At 51.9% G+C, this 23,798-nt stretch overlaps 1 protein-coding gene and 1 long non-coding RNA gene across 3 annotated transcripts in view; one reads left to right on the top strand and one right to left on the bottom strand.

Annotated features, from left to right (window-relative positions):
* The window catches only part of GYPC (glycophorin C (Gerbich blood group)), a 32,856-nt gene extending 31,420 nt beyond the window's left edge, over positions 1-1,436 (top strand). The window contains exon 3 of the mRNA XM_036996012.2: positions 782-1,436. Within this exon, the coding sequence (XP_036851907.1) occupies positions 782-975 (194 nt within the window). The 3' untranslated portion in view covers positions 976-1,436. The remainder of the gene's footprint in view (positions 1-781) is intronic.
* Positions 1,437-11,358: 9,922 nt separating this feature from the next.
* LOC140850514 (uncharacterized) lies at positions 11,359-23,237 on the bottom strand. 2 transcript variants are annotated; one of them, XR_012133459.1, is made up of 3 exons: positions 22,238-23,237; positions 19,924-22,071; positions 11,359-11,710 (listed from the first exon to the last, which is right to left on the bottom strand). It is a non-coding gene; the product is annotated as an uncharacterized lncRNA (long non-coding RNA). The 2 variants fall into 2 exon arrangements; XR_012133458.1 differs by having other exon boundaries at positions 19,924-22,531; positions 23,089-23,237.
* Between the last annotated feature and the right edge of the window lie 561 nt (positions 23,238-23,798).

Raw genomic sequence — 23,798 nt, 5'->3', positions numbered from 1 at the left:
CCAGGAGGCCAGGAGGGAGCCCCAGGGGAGAGTCGGCCAAGGCCGTGGGTGGCCCCAGGCCGGCACTCCCTCAGAGGCGAGCCCGGCCCTGCGAGAGACTGAGAAACGTCCGGCCTGGGTCCCAGAGGGCCAGGGCAAGGAGACACACAGGGACCCCAGGTTGGGCCCCCCCCAGGGCCACAGCAGGTGGGCCGTCAGGTGGATTCTCCTCCGCCTCTTCATGCCACACCTCCTTGCCCTCCACCCGGAGCAGGTCTGATCCTGCCCTCCTGGACCCTGGCCCCAAGCCGAGGCCCCGAGGGGTGGCGACCGCACCTGCAGCACCTCCTCTGGGGGCACACGGCAGCCAGCCAGCCCAGCTCTTCTGCACTGTCCTGGTTTCTGCACTTTTTAAGTCCTATGCCCCGGGGACCCCTTGGTTGGGACTGTCTTGGATTTGGAACTGGAAGCTCTGAGTCCCGTGAACCCCTCAGTTTTAGGGAAAGCCGCACGCTACATCATGCGTGCTGTGCACGGAGGCTGTCTTCCTCAGTAGGTGGCATGGCACCACACGTGGCTCAGACAGGCATAGATCCCAGCCCCATCTGCAGGGCGCTGAGCGGAGGGGTAGCTTACCCAGCACGGACAGGTGCCAGCACCCCGGGCAGCGGGGAGAGGGACAGGAGTGAGCCAGCCTGTCTGCCGTCCTGCTGGTCGCAGCGGCAGGTCCCTGCACAGCCACTGTGTCCTGGCCCCTGACCCCCGTCAGAGCCGTGAAACCCCCACCCTCCTACCTGCACAGGCGTTGTCACCACTGTGGCCTTCGTGCTGCTGTGCCTCCTCTTTCTCACGCTGCACTACATGTACCGGCACAAGGGCACCTACCACACCAACGAGGCCAAGGGCACGGAGTTCGCCGAGAGCGCAGATGCCGCCCTGCAGGACGACCCGTCCCTCCAAGACGCCAGCGGCAGCAGCAAGGAATATTTCATCTGAGCAGAACCGGGCCCCCCCAGTGCCTCCTTCAAGTCCACGAGAGAGCATGTGGCACCCCCCACCCACCACCTGTGTCCCAGGCAGACTGCATGAACGCCCACCACATGCCAACACACACACCCGGCCGGGCACATGGGGTGCCCCCCGGGGAGGAGGACTCGGCATCCCAGGGCCCCCGGGGATGCGGCAGCCACCCAGGAGACGGTGTGTCTCTGTCAGAGGGAGGGAGCCTGAGGTCCCCGGGGCAGTGCAGTTCGCCATGGCGTGGCGTGAAAGTCCCTGCTGGGTGCGCGGGGTGGGTGAGCCGGGTGGCAGTGAGTCATAGTACTGACTGAGGATCATGGCATCAAATGTCAGACCTTGACATCTGGGGGGAACAGCAGGTGCTGGAGCTAAAAGGCACCTTGGTCTCCCATTGATCCAGCTCTAAGTGATGGAAATAAATTTGAGATGTAACGGAGCATTCCGAGTCAAACGGCATCACTGAAATTGTCTAGGGAAAGATGAAGGCTGCCCGGGGCTTGCTTTCCCCGGATGCGGTTTTGTTCTCAGATGGAGTCTGTGCACACAGCTGGGCGGCCACGTCTGGCTCCTGAGGCCAGTGCTCAGCACAGACCGTGGGGGTGGGCACCCGCTGCCAGGGCAGCGGGGAGCGACGGGTAGCACCCATTTTCCCCACACAGGCAGAAGTTCGGTGAAACAGTGTAAGGGTGGACGTCCCTGCAGAAATAAGCTGTCCCAGCCGCCAGGACCCCGGCTGAAGCACGGGTTTTCTAACGGCACGGTACTAGACAGGACGGACTGTTAAAGCCATCCTCCCCCAAAGAACAGTGAGAGCGCGGGCTGCAAGGCCCACTCCCTGGGTTTGGGTCCTGTGACCTTGGGCAGCCTGCTTGGCCTCTCTGTCCTCAATGTTCTCATCCCTCAAGGGGACATGGCTCCACGGTCCCAACTCTCAGAGTTGATGGCAGGGGACTAATGTGTCAGGTGCTCACTGCGAAGGACTTTCTAATATCCATAACCAGGGCGGATATGGGGGTGGTGCTGCTTGTGGGAAGCTCCTCATTGCACCACGTCTAAATGCTTCCTGAGAAGCAGCCATGATTCCAGATGACAGAGCGGGAAGGTGCACTCAGCGACCATCCTCTTACCCGAGAGTCTTCCTGAACCCCCAGCAGCTCGCAGCCACTCCAAGACCAGATCAGAGACTGCGGCCCAGGCTGCCGGCAACCACCCAGGGCTTCCCTGGCAAGGGCCTGGGACAAGGAGCTGGGTCACCCTCCCTCACGCCCTCTGCAGGCCCAGGCACCTTCAGCGCCTGCCATGCTCTCTGAGAACCGGCCCACAGCCCTCCCCACACTCCCTCTCTTCTTCCTCACCCTCTTTGTCTGCCTGGTGTCCTGAAATACTGTCCTGCAGCACAGCCTGCTTCCCAGCCCTCCTGGGTCCCCAGGCCCAGCCAGAATTAGACAAGCGGGGACCTGGAAGCTGCAGTGGGTCAGCCAGGGTGGCCCAGTCCAGATGCCACCCTGGAGGAAGCTGTCTCAGGCTAATAGCCACACCAGCACACCAGCGGGTAGAGGGGCTGAGATGATGTGCGTGCCACACACACCTGCATGGACATCTGGTACACACATGTGTGCAAACAAATACTGCTCGCTCCAGCCGGGGGCACCCTTTCTTCACCTGCGACCCCTCTCCAATGCATGAAGTCTTTAGGCAGCACACCTGAGGCTGACCCTGAGGTCTTGGGCCCCAGGCTAAGAACTGGGAGTTTGTCCCCTGGGCAACAGGGAGCTATTAGGGGGACAGATCAGTCTCCATCATGAGGACGTGGCAAGGGCCAAATGAAACGGGACACAAGGTGAAGCTGCATGTGGAAATGTCCCGGGGCTGCTACAGGCTCGTCCGGGTTTGGGCCTGCCAAGCAGCTGGAGACGCCCCTCATCCCGGAGCACACCCATTGCCCCAGCCACCCTGTTATTTTGTCTGGATTTCACATGACTCAACCCATCCTGCCTGATGGGAAGTGGGTCTCATCTGTTCACCAGAAGAAGGGTCAGTGGGCCATGGCCTCAAGCCAACCGTTGTGTAACTATTAGAGGGCATTTTCTTGGGTGGAAGGGCTCCTGATAATGGTGCCCCGCTTGTGTCCCTTTGGGGGGATGCTGCTCAGCTCTCTTCCAGTCCTGTCCTGAGCTTTCGTGTCATCACACAGTGGGGGTGATTCTGGGGTCAATAGGATTTTGATGGACCTAGTGCCACACATACAGCTATAGGCACATTAACGTTTGCAATTTAACATGTCCACATGTTATAGAGACAGAATGGTTCTGGAATCGAAGCTGACCAAAACCCTCCCCTCTGGCATGAACTATCTCTGTGCCCTAGCAAGGGTTACTTAACTTCTCTGCTTCTGTTCTAATGAACAAAATGAAGATAAAAATATTTGAATGGTAGGGTGTTAGGTATATAAAATTCACTAAAGAAAGAGGCTTGTCAGGAAATGTGAAGGCTCAGAGATTTTACCTCCTTATGAGTTCACATGTCAGCCTGTAACAGTTCTGGGGATGTGGACAAAAGACACAGGACACCTTGGTGGGAGACAGAGAGCTTTGCTGTACATAGCAAGGCATGGACTCCAGCCTATTTCCATCTGTTCTCCTTGTCCCCAAGACCCAGGTGGGCAACATGGATGGTCCCAGATTACCTGGTGGTGGGTTGAGCCCCAGAAGAGGAGCCCAGTCTCTTGATGGGCACTAAGCACGCCTGCCCTCTGCTCTGAAAGACAGCACCACCTCCATCTCCCAAAGCTGCTTGCTTTACAGACGTCATTGACAAGATAGGCCAGAACAAAGGACAGTCCATGCCTCACTCACAAAAGTTGAGAGACCCACAGAGAATTGCCTCCCAGCAAGGTGGACACAGCCTGGTACCTGTGAGCTCTCAACACTTGTCAAAAACACATGCATGTACGTTAAACCCTAGCAATGCCCTAACAGCTGGGAGCAGATACTTCAAAGTATTCTCCCTTCCCACCAGCAAATCAAAAACATCTTCAGCTTCTTGTGGCACATGGGGGAGTTTAAAGTAGAAATCTTTCCCCATCCCTCTGCCGGTTCCTGAGAGATTCGGCTGTAGGTCTGGTTGTTTCCGTTGCTTTGCTATCATGGAAACAGAGGCGCACACTGCGGAACGGCTTCGTTCTGGCGATGGGGCTGGATGGAATTGGCCAGCCTCTGTGTCTAAAATCATGCTGTGATCAGGGGATAACTCTGGCCAGCATTGTATATCTCAAGGGATGCTTAAGATAGGCAGACCTCCCAGTGTTTTACTTCAAACCAAATACTTGAGCCAGCTTTTATTTTTCAAGTAGTTGAAATTATTCTCTTTCCTCTCCAAGTCACAAGCATTCAGAGATAAAAAGTACTTTGTGGGCCCCTTAGATGCCCTAGGGACAAGCCACGCCTTCCTCCTGGGAAGGACCATTCATCCAACATCGTCTTCTAAGAGTGACAAATGGAGTGACAAAATGATGGTCAGCATCCAGGCCTCAGCACCCCGACAGTGGCAGCCCTACATTCATTCTTTCTGCAGACTTTCCCTGAGTTTACACTATGCAGCAGGCACAACACCAGAGATTCAAAGGTGGGAGAGGCCCCACCACTGCCCTAGAGGACTCTCTCCACCGTAGGAAACGTGTGAAAACAGCTCAAGTGGCCAAGGAAACAGCGAGGCCTGATGGCGGGCCAGGAAGGGTCTGCGGAGGAGGGCTGCTGAGCCAGGCCCTGAGGGAGCTGGCTCGTGGAGGCGCCGGGAGCGCAGAGACGTAGAGCTGGGTCCAGAAGCATCTAGGCCGCTGTAGTCCTGAGACCTGAGGCTCTGGTGGACGTGAGCAGGGCCCTGAGGCCACAAAAATGAGGTGCGGGGGGCCCGGCCGCCACGCTGTGCAGCCTGGAAGGTTCCTCATAGGTCGGGGGGGCCCTGGCAGGGAGTGGCGGGAGAGTGTGGGTTTGCAGATCGCTTGGGCAGCCCACGGTGGGGCTGAGTCAGCGGAGCTCTGGGGAGAAAGGCAGCCTGGAGAGTGAGGACGGCCAAGGGAAGGCACCTCCGGATGGAAGCCAAGCCCTCTTTTGATACAACTGCGGATCCGCCCGCCTGCCGTGGTCGTGGGATGCATGTGTGGGACGCTATGGAGCAGAAGTTCACAGCGGATCTGCTGGTCTGCGGCTGCAGGCGGCTCCTGCCCTGCCTCGTAGCTAAAGCCCGCAAGGCCCACCTGGGTCTTCAGCGCCCTACAGACATCTGCAGCTCCTCTGGGACCAAAGATCCCGGCTCTTCCTCCTGAGAAGGACCCCCGAGGGGAGGTAAAGGCAGAGGCCGCAGAAGGGCTGCGTCTGAACCCCCTCCTCCACGGCGCCTGGGAGGCCCAGGGAAGGATCCTACCCAAACTTTCAACCCCAAGTAAGTCAGAAATCCTAAAAGTCAAGTTTCCTCCTTTAGGATGAAGCATTGCAAAGCCCTCCACCCAGGGGAAACGGGGGGCACAGGGAGCTCTGTACACCCCTCTCCTCTCCTGAGGATGCAGGGCCGGAGAGCCTGGGGAGGGAGAGCAGGATGAGCACGGAGGTCATGCCCTGGAGGGCGGGTGGGGGACAGCAGGGCAAAGAAGGGTGTCTCTGCCCGCATGACAGGGAAGACTCAGCCCCAACACCCTTCTCAGGGCAGAACACCATCCTGGCCCACAACTGAATCCTTCAATATATAAGAAAGCTTATATATATCATGGCTACATTGGGTTTACTCTGGAAATGCAAGTGGATTTAGAATTTTTTAAAAATCAATTAATGAAAGTCATCTGTTCATAGATCGAAGGAAAAAAGTCACAGTCTTATTTATTAGATGCAGAAAAAGCATTTGATAAAACTTAGCATGTATTCATTATAAAATTTCTTAACAAGCTAGAAAGAGAAGGAAATTTCTTCAACCTGATATGCAAACATCATTTATATATGTGACAAATTGAAAGAGTTTCCTTAAGATTAGGAAGGAATAGGTAAAGGACTTATCACTTCAAATGATCTCAAGACTATGAAGTCCACAGGACTAAATCTAACAGGGGATGTAGCTAATCTATGTGGACAAAGTTAGGAACTTACAGGACATTAAAGATGCCCAGTGAGCTGACCTCAGTGCATTCCGGTGGAAACACACAGGACCGGTTGAGAATTGTTCTTTTGCTGTGGTGTATTTGTGGATGTGTCACTTGATCTGTGTCACTTGATCTGCTGTTTCTACTATTTACCTAGAAGAACCATGAGCTTCCTCTTAACCAAGATAGTCCTGAGGAAGCCCAGCTGGGTGAGAAGACAGTCTATCAGATACTAAGAATTACTATAAATCTCAGGTATTTAGGCAACGAGGTGTTGGTGCATGAGGGGAGAAAAGACAAAGGGAAGTGAAGAGGGAACCGAGAAACGGCCCACGGCGGGGCTGCCCCCAGCCCTCACCTCTGCAGTCAGCTTTGCCTTCTCAAGGAGCAGGCCCCCGGACGCCAACAGCGGGGGACACAGGCCTGAACTCAGAGGTCCAGGTGAGGGGTGTGGTCCTGATGCTGATGAGAAAGTCGTCTCTTCCCACTTGATGCTAAGATTGGCCGCCGCCAACCGGTGCTGACTGACAGCACAGGCTTTGCCCTGAGACTTGGGCTGAGACTGATGGATCAAGGCACCCCCACTGTCAAATATGGTTCCACCAAGTCCTGTATACCCACAAGCCTCTTACCCTGCTGCCCATCTTCCCGAAGTGCCGCGGGCCTGTTGGTTGGTGGCCCTCACCACATTTGCTCCAAAGTAGCACTGAGTTAGCAAAAGAGAAAAAGCAAGCGAAAGAGGATTATGGTGGTTACGGCTGCCATTTACAGACCCAGTCCCATTCTGCAGGACATGAGGAGAGAAGACCAACTGTCCACAAAAGCTGTGGCAGTAACAGCGACAAGGGCAGAAAGCACACTGTTCCTTAACAGACTGGGGGCTAACACTAGGCACTCCCCAGGCGTGGTCTCACTCCTCACAGCAGTACCAGGAGAGAAGTATAATCAGCCTCACTAGAGAAGTCAAAGCTTGGAAACTTGGGTAAATAACAAAACAACACAAAAAACAAAAGCCTGCCCAACGGGGCAGAGCTAGTTAGTGGCCAGGCCTGGGGTCGGGAGAGATGGTTTCTGCTCATCACAGGGAGATGACAGGACTGATTCTCCTAACACATAGGGCTTGCCGGTGGCGGCTCAGTGGTCAGCTTGAGCTGCTATAATAAAACGCCAAGACTGGGCGGCTTGGACAACATCTATTCCTCTTTGTTCCGGAGGCCGGGGAGCCCAAGAGGTGGGAGCCGGCGTGGCCAGATTCGGGTGAAGACCTGCCTCCTGGCTTGCAGGTGGCTGCCCCTTCTGCTGTGTCCTCACAATGTGTAGGGAGGGAAAGACAGGCAGAGGGAGAGAGAGTGCGCTCCCTGGCGAGTTTCACCAGCCGGGGAAGTCCGGAAGTGGACGCCACACCCAAACACACCTTGTCACACACTACCCTACCCCCATCCACTCTCCTAAGGGCCCCTTCGTCTTTCCGGAATTTACTTACCCTCTTCTAAGTGCCCTCCATCCCCTCTTTCCCCTGTTGAGACGGTGTATAAGCCCTCAGATCTCATTGCTTTGGTTGAGTGTTCACTTTTTTCCTGTGATGCTCCCATGCACACAATATTAAATATTAGTAACTTTGTATGCCTTCTCTTGTTGTCAGTTTATTTCATAGACCCAACCATCAAACCCAGGAGGGTAGAGGGGAAAATTCCTCTTACCTAAGCCTCATCAAATCCTAATCAGCCCCCAGAGACCCATCTCCAGACACCATCCTGTTGGGGTTAGGGCTTCAACATATGAATTTGGGGTGCACACGAACATCGCGGTCGTGACAGGCAGGGTACCTCCATTTTGTACCATCAGGGACCTCCCGACCCTGCCTGCCCAGCACCCCTCCTTCAAGGACAGACCTCCTCTGCCCCACCCCTGTGACTGACACAGAACCCTCCCTATTCCTGGAGATGCACCCTTTGGCCACAAGTGATTGGACCAGGGGATACACGTGACCCAAACGAAGCCAATCACAGTCCCCCAACCCCTCCACGCACATACCTCATAGATGACTCACCCAGGAGACGGTATTTTGCTCAAGCTGGGCTACCTCTGAGCCCTTCAGTGGCATTTTTAATTGAGCCCAGAGAGCACACGCTGCAGCCCCTGTGCTGGGGGAGGCAAGGCGATGCAGGCAACGGGGCTTGCAGCCACGCCCCCGGCCTTAGGCTGAGTGGACAAAGGCTCAGTGTTATAAGTGACAGTCTGTGCGGGCCGGGGAAATCCGGCGCCACCACTGTGCCGAGCTCGGGAGGGGAGCGGCAAGCCTCCTGCTCTGACCTCCGGATTTCCACGTTCCACCCTGGACCTCACAGTGCAGCTCTGCATGAAGCTTTTTAAAACACTGGATTCCTTGCCAGCATTAAAAACTCAGAAGACATCCCATACATGTCCGATCTGTGGTTTCTCCTTTAAAAGTTTGAACAGCCAGAAAGCTGGGGCTCTTGTCGCTCCTGGCTTGCTGGAAGCCTGCTCTGGCTATGTCTGGCTCGCCTCCCACGGCTGCTTCTCTCAGCACGCCCTCCCCGCCCCACCGCCGGCCGCAGCCGCACCTGTGAACATGCTAGAAAGGCAAAGCACAGGGACCCTCCCCAGGCCCTCTGACTCAGAACCTCTAGGTGGTTTTGAGGCAGCTTCAGCTTGAGAACCAGCCTGCTTCACACTAGCACCCCAGACACGGCCTGTGGCCAGAGCAGAAAATCCCAACAACACCGGATCTAAAGACCCAGGCCTGAGGAGCTGCGAGCTTCCAAATGCGCAGGATTGGAGCTGAGAGGGTGGGAGGGCCGGAAGACAGGCCCAGTGATGTGGGCAGGTGGCACGCCCACTCTGGTCAGCCACCCTTCCTGGCGCTGGACTAGAGCAGGAGGGCTGAGTGGGGTGCAGCAGCCCCACCGAGGCCCCGCTCAGGTGGGCAGCTCTTGGGACCCTGCCCCGACTCCCCTGTTACCCATGTGTAGATCACGTCTCCTCTGCAGGAGGGAGGGCAGCAGAGCATTCCTGGGGATGATACACAGCACAGAGCAGCAGCCACCTCTGATCTGGGAGGAGACACTACCCGGTTTTCACATGAGCGTCACAGTGGCTGTGCTGGCTGGGATGAGCCTAAATGTGAGTGCTGCACCCCACCCAGCAGGTGTCCGGGGACTGCACCCGCTCCCAGAGGTGGCCAGGAACCCCATGTGGAGTGACAAGCCAGCCACCAGCAAATGCTTTGCCAGAAAAGCCACAGCTTGGTCTGCTCCTTGATGCCCAGGCTCCCCTGTGCTCTTGCTCCCCGTGCACAGGTCGCACCTGTGGGCCAACCACTCCAGGGCTGGTAGGATTCAGTTTACGTTGCTCAGAAGAGCTATGGAGACACAGTAAGAGTGAATTATTGGGTGCCAGCCATGTGCCAGACTAGGAACATCAGAGTGAATGTGGCTCAGCCCCTGCCTCAAAGAGCTGCCAGTAGTGAAATGGGGACATGCAAGTGGGTCGGCTATCTCAGTGTGCATTTTGCCCACCTGAAGACAGCCACTGCGTGGGGGTCTACTATGTGGCAGGCCCAGCACTGGGGGCCCAGGACACAGGCTGTCACAGGCCTGCAGAGAGATGACACCATGGCATGTGACATGCATACAGTCGCCGTGCAGGGGAGCACTGGGCCTGAGCACAGCCATCCTGCCCCCTCCAGGAGGCCCAGGCTCCCAGCTCATCCCCGCACCCCCGCAGCCCAGGCCTTTTCCTGCAGGCAGCATTAATGACCCCAAAGCCACAGCAAGTTCTCCCCTGGAAGCAGGAGCTCTAATGGTGAACCAGCGATGTTCAGTAAATGCTTAACTACATGTTTTTCTTTCTACCACTGAATAAACCACCGAAATCAGGTTGTCTCTACCTCACTGGCTGCTCTCTTTTCTTCCATTCAAGGCTGTCTCCCTGTTAAGTAGCTGTCATTTCACAGAGTAGCCTTAGTAGCTCAGCAAAAGTGCACGGCTGGGGCATCAGGGTAGGCCGAGCCTCTCCCAGATCTGAGCTGGGTGGCCTCCACTGGACAGTCTCCAGAGCACCTCTCAGCCAGCGGAGTGGAACCTCATGCAGATGGGGCCCTTAGGGGGTTGGGGGGGGGGCACAGAGCTGCTTTGGAAGGGCCCCAGAACAGGCTGGGGGCCAGCACGGGAAGGGTTGCAGGAAAGTGTGAATGAGAAGCCTCCCGCCAGGGCAAGGGGACAAAGGCCAAACCCACCCCGAGGGAGCCAGGCCAGCGTTAGACAGGCCGCCCTGCGTCCTGGGCCCCCAGGCATCCTGGGTGCTCTCAGGCCATGGGAACCCTGTCACCCCCTCATCCCACATGAGCCTCTGCCTTCTGCCACCACCACCCCTAGGGAAGGACCAGACGCCGGTTCTTCATGCCACCCTCCCAAGCCAACGTCGCCCTGCTGCAGGAGCAGGAAGGTCAGCTCAGCCCTGCGCTCGGCGCAGGAGCGAAGGGCAGGGACAGAAGGGCACGCAGCAGGCGCCAGCAGGAGGCGGAGTCTGTGGAGGCACAGCGGTGGCGGGAGCTGCCGCACCTCGTGTCCCTCTGCCCACACCCTGACCGGGCACTGCGGTGGCTCTGCCGAATGAAGTATGGCATCTGCTCTCTAGCACAGTGAGGTGTGGGTGCTCAGGAAGACGGGGAGGCTTATGGTGCCAGTGGGAGAAGCCGGCCGGAAAACAGAGGTTTCTATGAATCAGGAAACCAAGTTATTGGCCAACACAAAACAGTCATCTTGGATCATGAGGAGGTGCCTGGAGGCTCTGGGGAGCAGCGGAGGGTCCCCTGAGGTGCGTTAGAACGCCGTGCCTCCGTGAGGCCCCGGGGAGGTGGTGTGCACAGCGCTCAGACCTGGCTGGGACTCCAGGGATTGGGCGGTGGCTGCAGAGGGTCAGCAGGGCAGACTCTGGTGTTTGTAAGTGACCGAGGCTGCCTGGGACCCTGGGCAGGGGAGCCAGGAGAGGAGAGTGCTCAGAGCTTGGAGCGGAGCCACGGCGGCAGCCATGAGGGCGGGAGTGGGCAGGGAGAACGGGGGAGTCCGGGGGTGGGGTGGGGGCTTTCGGAGGCACTGGATGGAGGCCCGAAGCCCTGCGTCAAATCCCATCCAGCCAGCTCTTCAGTCATTCCACAGGTACGTACTGTGCCGCATGCTAGGCCATCAGGCCTGACTTATTCCAGGTGCTTCTGTGAAGGTGTGTTTGGTTGTAATTACCATTTAAATTGGACTTTGCAGCAGATCGTCCCTGTGGTGTAGGGGGGCCTCACCCAATCAGTCAAAGGCCTTACTAGAGCAAAGATGGAATTCCACAGAAAATGGGATTCTGCCAGCAGACAGCCTTTGGAATAGACCCCCCCACACACATGCACACGCACACACACACCCGTAATTCTGTTTCTCTGGAGACTCCTGGCTAATGCTCTCAGATAGGTTACGGACTGCGCCCAAAGACAGAAGAATTCTCTGCGGCCACGAGGCTTGAATCTGGGAAACCTGAAATCCTCTTAGCAGGTCCACAATGAGCTTTCCACTGATCCTTGAAGAAATGAGAAAAAAATGAAGAGAGAAAATATCAGAAATTTATTCTATTTAAGTCAGCATAAAAGATTGTCCTTTATTCTGAGATCTGTTTTCTTTCTCTCAGGTTCAAAAAGCACTTTCTTTGGAGAAATGATTAGCTATAGTTAGCAACCGTTTATTTTGTCAGGAACACACCCAGCACAACCGTTGGTTGTGTCCTAACTTGGCAAAATTGAGTTGGAAATCCTTCCAATCTGCCCATTTTTCACTGGAACCCTCAGAAACCGCAAAGCCTGGTCCCCACCCCCACCAGCTGGAGGCCTGCCTCCATCAGCGAGCTGCTCCCAGGCTGCAGGTGTTTCCTCTGTGGACACGGCAGGCTGGGCACATGTGCAGACGCCAGTCACAGCAGGGAGGCTGAGCGTCCCTGCTGGAGGAGGTGTGGCCACAAAGGTGGGGAGGCTTCCTAGGAGTGCTGGCCCCCTGGGAAGGCTCCCCACCTGAGTCGTTGTCCCCATCTCCTCCAGCCAGAGCTGTTTATCTGGCACAGTGTCCTGGTGCTGCAACAGAACAAACCTCAATGGCCTTGACGAACCTGTCCACCTCTTTGAAAATGCACTTGGCCTCCAGCCTGTGGATGTTGAATACGGCTAATAACAGAGCTTCCGGCTCCTGTGTCTGACAGCACGCCTCCTCCAGCCTGCACCCTGGGGCTGTTGCTCATACAGGGCTCCTTGCCAACCCAGCCCCAGCCCTGTGTCCACACTGGCACCTCCTGTTTCACGTCCTGGCACATCCAGGCCTTGCTCCTGCCGGCTCAGGGAACACTGCAGCACTGGGACCCCCCGACACCACTATGTCACACACACGCAGTCCGACCCGGCTTGGGGGAGTGCGCTGGGCAGCGGTCAGCTGTGTGACCTTGCGAGGGTCCCAGAATGTGGAGAGGCCCACAGGTTTTGGTATTTCAAATGGAGATACCTTCTGTAAGGTCACATATGGCCAAGCAGAAGCCAGATCATGGAAATTATTTACGATTTAAAACTTCTTTTCTTTTACTTTTGCTGTGGAAGTAGTCCCACCCTAACCCCATGGCCTTCTAGCATCCTAAACACACTGCACACATCGCTGTGACTGGGGGCATCCCTCTGGGTCACCACGAGTGCTGCACTGCTCCTGGACGCTTCCAGGGTGAGGGGCACCCCCCCACCCAGGGGCCTAGATGCTTTCCCCAGCAGGCTCTCTGGTGACTGGGCCCTGCCTGGGGACCCGGGTGGCCTGGAGGTGGAGTCGTACCAGGAGACCCTTACCTGTGGTGAGAGCAGCCACAGGGCAAACCCCAAAGTATTGTGCAGAAGGAATGTGAGTTCAGAGCCTGATACCAGCACAGGACCCTCAGGGGGGTGTGACATGGAGTCTAACTGGCAAAACCATGGGAAAACCATCGCGGCAGGCAAACAGCCAGCCCACAGGCGCCTGAGGCCAAGGGTCAACAGCAGCTTTAGAGGGTTTCCCACACCAACAACGTGCATGGACATGGCCATGGACACGGTGTTTCCTTTTCAATGTGTCCTTTTCCTTTTTGCCAATTTCCAGCTAGATTTGCCCACTGTCGTCTGACTGTCTGTGGGTAGCAGACCCTTCCCATGAGGACCACCACACTTTCTCTGCACCTGTCATGAACTGGGGACAACAAAAGCAGACATGCCTTAGGACCCAGCGTACAGGAGGGGGGCTGGTCGTTGAAGGAAAACTCCAGAACCTTTACAAACTCCAGCGCCTGAGTTTCAGTGAGGGGCCTGCAGATGGAGGCTTTGGTTGCTTGCTAGGCTGTGATTTTGACTTGAAGCCTTTCTTACCTCCTCTGCCACCACCTGCCAAAAGCATTTACAACATTCCTAACAGCGGCCGTTCATTGCACACTTGCCGTGTGCTGCGTGCTCAGCCAGGTCCATTGCATACATGACTTCCCTGAACTCCTTTTAACACCCACTGGGGCTGGACATCATTAACCATGATCTCGTCTTGAGGAAGCAGCCTCGGGGCAGTTATGTGACTTGTTCAGGGTCCCACAGCCAGTCAGTGATGGAAGCATAATTTTCCAATCGTTTAGTGTAGGCTGCACACAGTGACTTCCTTCCAAAGGTACGTTACGCAAAGAGGAAGAGGAGTGAGGAAGAACGACGCCTGCAGTGGGGAAACTCGACAAACGGGCTCAGCTGTGATGGTGATTCATGTTGACATCACCAGTGCTGATTCATGCTGATAGCATGCACCCTTGATACGATGTGTGAAAATGGCATTTTACCTCTAGGTCCTTCCTCTCGAAAACCCATAACCACAGTCTAACTATGAAAAAACCATCTGACAAGTCCCAGTTAACAGACATTCCACAAAATACATAAACAGTACTCCTCAAAACCATCAAGAGAATCTACGACAAGAAAGGCTGAAAAGCTGTCACAGACAGGATAAGGTTAAGGAGAGAGATGTGTAAATGTAACGTGGAATCCTGAAAGAGGGAAAGAACTGCAGGTAAAATCTAAGAAAATCTGAATAACCAAGCAGTATTCAATCAATGAAAAGGCAACCTAAAAAAAGAGTAGGAAAGCTTTGTGACATTTTTACTTGCCCGTGACCGCCCCCCTCCCAGCTTGGCCGTGGTCTTGAAGAAGGGACACACAGTTCCGTTGTGGGATCCAGGTCCCTGGCTCGGTGAGAGCAGAGCCGACTTTACTTTCAAATGACTGTGTCTGTCTGTTCTAATAGTTTTGGAGTCTACCTGAAGGACGGACACAGGTGGCTGCCTCTTTTCCCCCTAACTGAGAAGTCACTTGGTGCAGAAAGAGACCCGCGTTCTCAAAAATACGAATCAAATAAAAAGCCTGTATCCTCCTGGGGCAAAATATTACAGGTGAGATACATGATAGAATACCTAAAACCAGGGAGGAAAAGCTAGAGAGAGAATTGCTTTGAGAAATTTGGGGATTCAAAAAGCACCCATGCATATTGGGGAATTTAGGAATCGTGTGCATAGCTGGAGCAGGATGCATGATCATAAAGAACCTGAGAAGACCCTAAGCCCTTACCTCTGGCTGATCTCCCATATAAGCAGGAAAAGTGAAGGCTAGAGTAGTGAAGTGCCTGGCTAAGCAATGAAGGAGTGCCGCCCCACAGAGAATGGGGGCTGTGCTTTCTATTGTTGTTGTTATTTGTTTCTGTTTTGAATTTGGGGACAGTTGTTTGTAATTTTTATTTCTTTAACTCCCAGAATTCAAGGAAATAGCTTTCAAAACCGTGACTGAACATAAGCTGAAGGAACAGAGTCTTCAGAGACCACACATAACAAGGACTGCAGCTTTTTGCAAAAAGCAACTTGACAAATGGGCAGCCATAGACTTCAACAATCAAAAACAGAAACCTCCAGGGAAAGGAAGAATCTGAATTCTAAAGTTACCACAGCATAATATTCAAATGTCCGGTTTTCAACAAAAAGAAATCTCAAGAAATAGGAATGTATGGCTCATTTATGGGAATAAAAAAAATTGATAGAAACAATCCTTGAGAAAGCCCAGATTTTGGACTTACTACACAAATATATTAAATCACTTGTCTTAAATATGCTCAAAGAGCTGAAGAAAACATGGACAAAGAACTAAAAGAAACCAGAATATCAATAAAGAGATTAAGAATTATGAAAGTAACCAAGGAAAAATTCTGTAGCTGAAAAGTACAATAATTGAAATGAAAAAATCACTAAAGGGTATCAACACCAGATCTGATTAAGCAGAAGGGGAAAATCAGCAAACCTAAAGATAGGACAATTCAAATTATTTAATTTGAGGAGCAAAAAGGAAAAAGAATGAAAAAAAGTTAACAAAGACTGAGGGACCTGAGAGACACAATCATCCAGAACAATATATGTTTATGGGAGTCACAGGAAAAGAGAAAGAGTAGAAAAACTTTGAAGAAAATATTTGAAGAGATAAGAGCTGAAAACTTCCCAAATTCAATGAAAGAGAGAATCTTGAGAATAGCAAGAGAATAGTGACTCATCACATACAATGGATCCTCAGTAAGCCAACTTCTCAACAGAAACCATGGAAGCTAGATGCAGTGGAATGACACTTCAAAGTGCGGAAAGAGAAAATGGCTAACCGAGAATCCTATATCCATTTTAACTATCCTTCAAAAAAAATGAAGGAGAAATTAAGACATCCCAGATAAACAACAGCTAAGAGACTAATTACCAGTTAGGCCCACCTTGCAAGAAATAATTTGTTAGAAAGAATTATATAGGTTCAAGCAAAATGACATTAGAAAGTAACTGTGAAAGCTGTACAAAAATATAAAGATTTTCAGTAAAGGCAACTATATAAGTAAATATAAATGTCAATATTACTGCATACTTGGTTTTTAAATACACTTTTTATTTTCCACATGACTTAAAATATGATGTGTAAAAACAATTATAAATCTATTTTGTTGGGCACACAATATAGAAAAGTATAATTCATGACAACTACAGAGAGGAAGGATGAACCTCCAGCCTCCAAAACTGAGAAAATTAATTTTGTTGTTTTAGCCTACCAATACGTGCTATTTTGTTATGCAGCCCTAGCAGACTATTACAATCTGTAATAGATAAAGAGATTGAATTAATGATAAAAATAATCTCCCAAAGCATTGCCAAGAATGTGGAAAAATTGGAACCTTCCTACCTTGCTGGTGGGAAAATAAAATGTGTTATCCTTTCCAGAAAAAGTTAAACATTAAATTACCATATGACCCCACAATTCCATTCTTAAGTATATATCTCAAAGAATTAAAAGCAGATACTCATATTATATATAAAAATAGCTATAGGAGCACTATTCATATACCTGAAAGATGGAAACAGCTCAAATGTCCATCAATAGATGAATGGGTAAATCATGGTCTACACATACAATGGAATATTATTCAGTCATGAAAATGAATAGGGTCTTGATACATGCTGCAGCAATGATGAACTGTGAAAGCATAATGATAAGGGAAATAAGGCAGATACAACATATCACCTACTGTGTGCTTCCATTTGCCTAACGTACCCAGAATAGATAAATCTACAGAAAAAGAAGGTATATTGATGTTGCCCAACTCTAGGAAGTGGTTAATGAGGAGAAACTGCTTACTGAGTAATGAATTTCACTTTGGAGGCATGAAATTATTCTTGAACTATATAGAGGTGGGAGCTGCACAACATTGCAAATGTATTAAATGCCACTGAATTGTCCACTTCAGAATGGCTAATTCATTTTATGTGAATTTCACCCCAATAAATGTTTTTAAATGGCAACATGAGAGACCCTTGTGCTGATGGAATTTGTTCTGTATTTTGACAGTGGTGGTGGCTGTATGATCCTCCACAGTGGATAACATTTTAAGAGCTAAATGCACACCTGCACAGTCACACACACATATGTACACATACACACTAAATTAGTACAAGTAAAACTGGGGAAATCTAAATAAGACCTATGGATTTATCAATATCAATGTCCTGGCTATGGTACTTCACTATAGTTCTAAGATGTAGCTTAAACTGGGTAAAGGGTGCATGGGGGGTCTCTCCATATTATTTCTAAATCTGCATGTGAATCTGCATTATCTTAAAAGTTTCATTTTTTTAAAATTCCCCTTCCAAGCATTCATGATCCACATCCCTGGGGGCTGGTAAGAAACTCAGAAATGACCTGACCACCATCTTTCTCATCATGAAAGGTGAAATAGATCTCCTATTAACAGGAAACTTTAAAAGATCTGTGATTTACCACCCATATGTTGATGTCTATTCATTTGATGTTGCCAAAGTTGCTCCCAAATTGCCTAGTATTACATTTTTCTGTATGCCCAGGGATTTCCTTGGCCTCAATACATAATTTCCTCTTTAAAAATCAAGTCTTTCAATACAGTTCAATATTACAGCTTCATGCTGCCCCATCTCAGTTTGAGCAACAGCTCACCTCCCACTTTCACGCTTCGAGTTTGGAGAGGGACAGAGGAATATCATGTCCTGACATCGTCTCAATTCCCCACCCAGGGAAAAACGAAGTAATTAGGTGCATCCACTTTTAGAAATAAGTATTTTTTTAAAAATACAAGCAAAGGAAGGCTAGTCATTCACGGGCTGGTGCAGCCCGCCTGCCTTCCACTCCGGTATGGAAAGACCACCCGTCTGGGAGTCAAGAGTTCGGCAATTAAATGTGTAGTGACTCCCTGGGAAGCTGCTTCCTCTCTCCTGACCTTGCTTTTCTCCTTTCTACTCTAGAAGTTAAATTAGCTCCTTTAAAAAATCCTTTCCAGTTTTATAATCATCTGATTCTTGTCTGCCGTCATAAATCCAAGGTCTGTCACTCACTATGTTAGTAGTTTAACTCCTGAGAGCCCCAGACAATAGTGTGTCCATTTCTACAAAATAATATTCAATAAATGAATGAATGAATGACTAAGCGAGCTTCTGGGATTTTGATAGGGATTTATTAACCTATAGATCAATTTGAAGGGAAGTGATATCCTGCTATTGATTCTTCTGACCCATGTACACATTTCTCTCTCCCTGTTTTTAGGTCTTCTTTAATTTCTCTTGGCAATGTTTTGTAGTCTTAGGGCATAAATCAAACTTTTTTTGGTCAAATTTATCTCAAAGCATTTAATTTTTGTTATTCAAAGATATTTTTAATTTCTGGCTGTTCATTGACAGTATATGGAGATGCAATTCATTTTTGTATCTTGATCTTGTATCCCACCCTCCATCAGTAGTTCTAGTGCTCATTGGGAGACTCCACAGGATATTCCAGGTTGACATGTTGTCTTCAAAAAAGGTAGCCTTACATCTTCCTTCCCAATCTAGATGTCATTTATTTCATTTTCTTGCTTTATTGCTCTAGATAGAATTAGCTACATCCAAGAAGCTTTCCCCTGTGGCCTCAGACAGGAATTTCCTTTCCAAACAGAAACTTGGGGCTATCTCCTTGCAGAGGAGGAGTGAAAGAGGCTCCTTTAAGTCAAAGAGAACTTTACTGAGCACTTCCTGCGCAGGTGAAATGCTGACTCTAGCGATTCCTTCCATCTTCCAAAGCACGGATGATAACAGAAAAAACAACATTTAAGATACAGACACCCAGACTGACTCCAGCCTTGTGAAGACAATTTAATTCAAAGAGCCAGATAGGGTTGAAGCAACCCAGGTCATCAGCCTGAAGCAATATCCAAATGGGTTCCTTAATTCAGAATTGCATTAAGCTAACAATATGATTGACTGTGCATATAATTAAGCCCACACTTTAAAAAGGAACTTCTATAGTAGTCTATGCTGCTTTTCCGAGCTGGGGTTCAACTACATGGCTTTCCACAAAACAAAACTTCTGCACGCCTGGATTAGGAGGCAGCCCAAACCTGCATGGCTGTGTTCTCCCCTGGCACAGCTTGAGGGCCTCTCCTTTGATCCTAATACAGGGATGATCCCTCCGTTTAAAAAGGCAAAGCCTGGCCATCCTAACCTGGCCCTGGAGCAGCACACAGCACATTCTGAGACCTAGGATTCCCCAAGCCTCCTCAAATGCAGTCTGGCCTCTTCCAAAGTTCCCCGAAAAGGTTTCTAACCAGGAGGGGTGAGGAGTTTCCCTCAGCCTGGGCTGGGAGTTAACACCCTGTCTGGGTGTAGTGGGGCATCGCTCCACACCTGGCACTGGCCTTGCTCCGGGGGTGATCAGCTGCACCTGCTGCTCCGTGTTACTGCTGGTTACACAGCTTCCAGGCGCTCTCACCTGTCCCTCTAGTCAGGTGGGGCCAGGCAGATACTCTCCCCAGTGGGAGGGGCTGTGACTTAGCTCCTGGTGTGGTGTGGGCAAACTGGGGTCCTGGGCTGGCAATCCTCACTTGAGGACCCAAATCAGGCAGATCTGTACCCGCTGAGCTCCTGGTCAGAGTGCACCCCGTGTTGGTCTGCAGATGAGCAAAGCCACTAGTTGGGGTTACTACTTGGGCACTGCAGGCATGAACCCCATCTGCCAAGATCCATGGGCTGGTTGTTGGGAGCCCCTCCCTCCTCTTGCTCACAGATTTCACTGCAGTCAGCCTAGGGGCTCCCACAAAGTGACCCGTCATGCTGGTTGTCCCCCTCCACTCTCTTTCCCTCTGGGGGACCAGGGGGAGGGCCATCAGTCACCCCACGGCCATGTCTCTTACCCCCAGCGTGTCCTTGTCTCAGGGGTGCAGGGACTGCGCAGCCTCACCCATGTTCTGGGATCCTCCCAGTGGTGCCTTAGTCTTGAACAGACGTTAGTTGTTTCTGAGGTGGGGAGGTCGGGTTGGGGAGGCAAAGTCCCAAATGACCCACGTCACCATGCGGGCAGTGTCCCTCCTGAGCAGGTGCTTCCTGACTCACGTCCTCCTCACAAGTCACAGGCTCCCTAAGCTTAGCTTTGGCTCTTGCTCCGATTACCCGTAAGGCTTCCTCTGGCGCGCCCAGGGCTGTGCTGCAGGGCTCCGCTCTAGGAGGACGGCCGAGGCTCAGCACCCTGTTTCTGTAAGCAGGGGCTCACTCTGCTACCGTCCATCGGCACCACCCACCTTCTCAGCTTCTGCCAGAGCAGGAAGGCCTTAAATCCCCATGGTCAGAAGAATCACTTCTGGTTGTAGCATGAAACATAAACCTTCCAGCTTCCTGTTGATCACCACTGGGCGTCGCCTGTGGCCGCACATGTAGACAATTGTGGTCTAATCATTTCATGCTTAATACAGAGTAATCTACACTACAACTTCCATAGACCATTGGAACAAAAACACATATGTTCACTGTCTTTGCTCATTTCTATTGAAAATGCACAGAGGCTGTTCTCCTCTTTTTATATATATCAGAAAGATAAGGGGGAAGGAACTTCAGCAGGTTGCCTAATATCACAGTCTTAGTGTCTCCACCACGAAGTGGGAGTGACCTACCTGGCCGGGGTGGGCTAATGGTGCAGGCAGAGCGGCTCTCCCAGCGGCCACAGGCAGGGAGAGCTCAGAACCCTGTTACTGCTGTTACTAGCATGGCTGTCCCCCAGCCTGCGGGGCCAGGCGGGGCAGAGGAGCAGCGGAAAGACCCTGACTCAGCACCGCTTCCTCCAGCCACACCGACATCCGCCTCTCCCGTCAGTGGACCCACACTTGGGGGTTGGACCCCTTGGGGTTTTTGGGAACTTGGCAGGGTGTGTGGGGTTACTGATAGGATGGGTAGCCCTTTTGTGGTACATGAAGGGTCTTGAACGCCCTGTTAGACACTCAGATAGGCGATAGACCCGTTTATTATTTGAACATTGCATCATTTTATATCTAAACACAAGTATATTTACCCAGTTTTGTACACACTGAATTTTCAAATGCAGCGATCATGTGAATCAGGAAAAGAGTTGCTTCTGTTCCAAGCATTGCTCTTCTTTGGGTGAAATCCTATCACAAATGGCAATGCCTTCGAGATGTTTGAGTCGTCTCCAGTGCACACCTGGGTTCATCTGCTTTGGAGGCTGTCCCAGGGTCCCCAGGAGAAGGTACATAATATGCAGAAGCATTCCTCCATAGCCCTCACTTCAAATGTCAGATCTAAAGAAAATCTTCAGGGAAATCATTGTCCCCTTTCTCTTCACCTGCACTTACTCATTTGAAGCAGGTGCAAACATCTGATAGCATCACAGTTTCCAAGAGTCAGGCCTGACCATTTACATATTACAACATTGCATCTTATCATAAGATTGCTTTCCTTTTATTTCTCCTTTTTACTATAGACATTATGGTCAGGGCTCTATTAACTTTTTAAAAATCACATGCACAGGTGGGTCGTCCTCTCTTTGAACTCCATTCCAGTACAGTTAAGGGAGCATTACAAAGTATTTTCTAAGAAGGGGCTCGGGGGTCTGACAGTATGAGAAGCGCTACTCTGTATCCCTGACTCGCCCACCCAAGTCTTCTCTCTGTAAGAAAGCCCCTTTAATGAAGGTGGGATCCTGCTGTGACAGGGATTAACTGCCTTGGGTTTGAGGAGATAAAGTGATCTAGACCCACATTAAATATTTAGCTGGATCAGAGCAGCTGAGTCAGCCTAAGCCTCGGGTTTCCGCTCAGGTAGCTGATGACATCACATTTCCGTCAGCCAGGTGTCAGGGCATCAGCTCTCAAGCAGAAGGGGGACAGGTCAGCAAGGTCTCTGGTTTCTCATTATGGCTGAATATCAAACTATCAAACTAGAAAGGTCGAACTATCATTCCTGCAGGGAAAGGAGAGTCGTCATCCAAACATCACGTGGTAAGCAGCTGCGTCCGTGGGCATGACCCTTCCCTCCCGGCCGTCCAGTTGATGCTGCGGATTGAGGTGCAGAGTGGCCAAGTGAGCGAATGCATGCCAGGTGCCCCAATGCCAAAGCCCGGCAGGGCAGGGGCGAGAGCCGCAGACGCATCAGCAAATGCCGCTCCCGGGGAAACCAAAGCCACGCGAGCTGTGCAGAGTAGGGAGCGTACCCCCTTACCTGGAACCCCGCCCCGACCAGGCTGCCCATCTGCCCTGAAGAGAGGCAGAGCTGTTCCCCAGGGAGGGGGCACCCATCGCTGGCCGCAGGAGGCCAGCCCCAGCACCCCCCGGGCAGCCTTCCTGGTCTGCATCTCATTTTCATCTCTCGAAATCCTCTCTCCCAGGACCCATGGCCTCAGGATTGCCAGTTAATTTATGCAGCAGCTGTATCCAGGGTAGCTACTCTTTTGCCAGGAGCTGGAGGTAGGTGGTGAGCAAAGCAGACTTGGTGTCCGCTCTCACGGAAGTCAGCCTGGCAGAGAGCAGATGTTGAAGGGAGAAACAGTCACGTGAACAATGTGCAACTATAACAGGATGTGAGCACCCTGACAGCTGGAGAAGGACCGACGCACCAAGAAAGGTTCCCACAGAAAGCAACACCCTCGCTAGCTGTGGGTTTGGAGGAGTTCACTGGGAGAAACTGAAGGGCAGCAGGTGGTGGAGAGTGACCCGGGGGGAGGAGCAGCATGTGCAAAGGCCCTGTCGGAGGGGCAGCCCCAGAATCCACCTTCCCACAACCAGACGGAGGAATGAGGAGCGTGGGGGTGGGAAGGTGAGATGCAGGGTCCAGACCACATGGGCCTGTAGTCAGGACAGGACCCTTCAAGAGGGACAAAAAGCTGTGCAAGGAGGTTGCACAGGAGGGTGGATGGGGGTGGGAGACCTGGGCAGTTTCCCACTGCGAAGCCTGGAGAAGGATGGGTAAGGAGCCAGAGACAGCTGGGAGGTCGGTCAGGAAGCCATGGCCCCAGCAGCCTAGCACGTGGATGTGATCTGGGAGATGGAGGTGAGAGCAGAGACTCAACGTACTCAAGAGGGAAAACCTGCTGGGCCCCCAGTCTGACAAGCGAATTCTCAGTGAAACGAGATGATTCAGGGTTCAGCTGCTCCCTCTCCAACCTGTGGGCTCTCAAAGGTCCACCTCCAGTAATGCCTCTTGTTCCTCCCTCACAGCTGACCAGCGAGCCTCTGGCCAGGTAATTCTGGTGAAGAGGGGGACAGTCACTGCTTCTGGAAAGTTCCAACTACAAGAAAACATCCTCCTCACTGTGAGCCTTGCTCTCCTGCCCATTTCTTGGGCCTTCTGCTGTCTTCAGCTGTTGAGGATAATTTCTGTACCATTCTCCCCACCCACTCCCACCTCCCACAAGTCTGCTGTGGAAAGAGCATAAACCTTGGGGTCCCCTTACTAATGGATGGCCTTGGGCAGACCACACACCATGTCTGAGCCCAGAGCCTTCACACATAAGCCTGGAGGAGCGGCCGGCACCCGGAGGACAGAGGAGACAAGGAGCCGGCACGGATGACAGGAGCCCCACGTCTGCTATCCCCGAGCAGCATGGCTCAGTTGCAGGATGTGGATAAAATGAGAGTTCCTGTGGCCAGGATTCTCACCTGGCCCTGATTGACTGGCTCACTGCACACCTGTGGGCAATACATGGCTGTTGACTCTATAAAAAGAGCTCCGCCCCGTGCTCTGGGCAGGACATGGTGGCAGGGCTGCAAGGCTGCAGGAGAGC

This window comes from Manis javanica, chromosome 7 (assembly GCF_040802235.1).
Source record: "Manis javanica isolate MJ-LG chromosome 7, MJ_LKY, whole genome shotgun sequence".
NCBI lineage: Eukaryota > Metazoa > Chordata > Mammalia > Pholidota > Manidae > Manis > Manis javanica.
The sequence above is the reverse complement of the archived record's forward strand: the minus strand, read 5'-3'. Positions and strand labels throughout refer to the sequence as shown.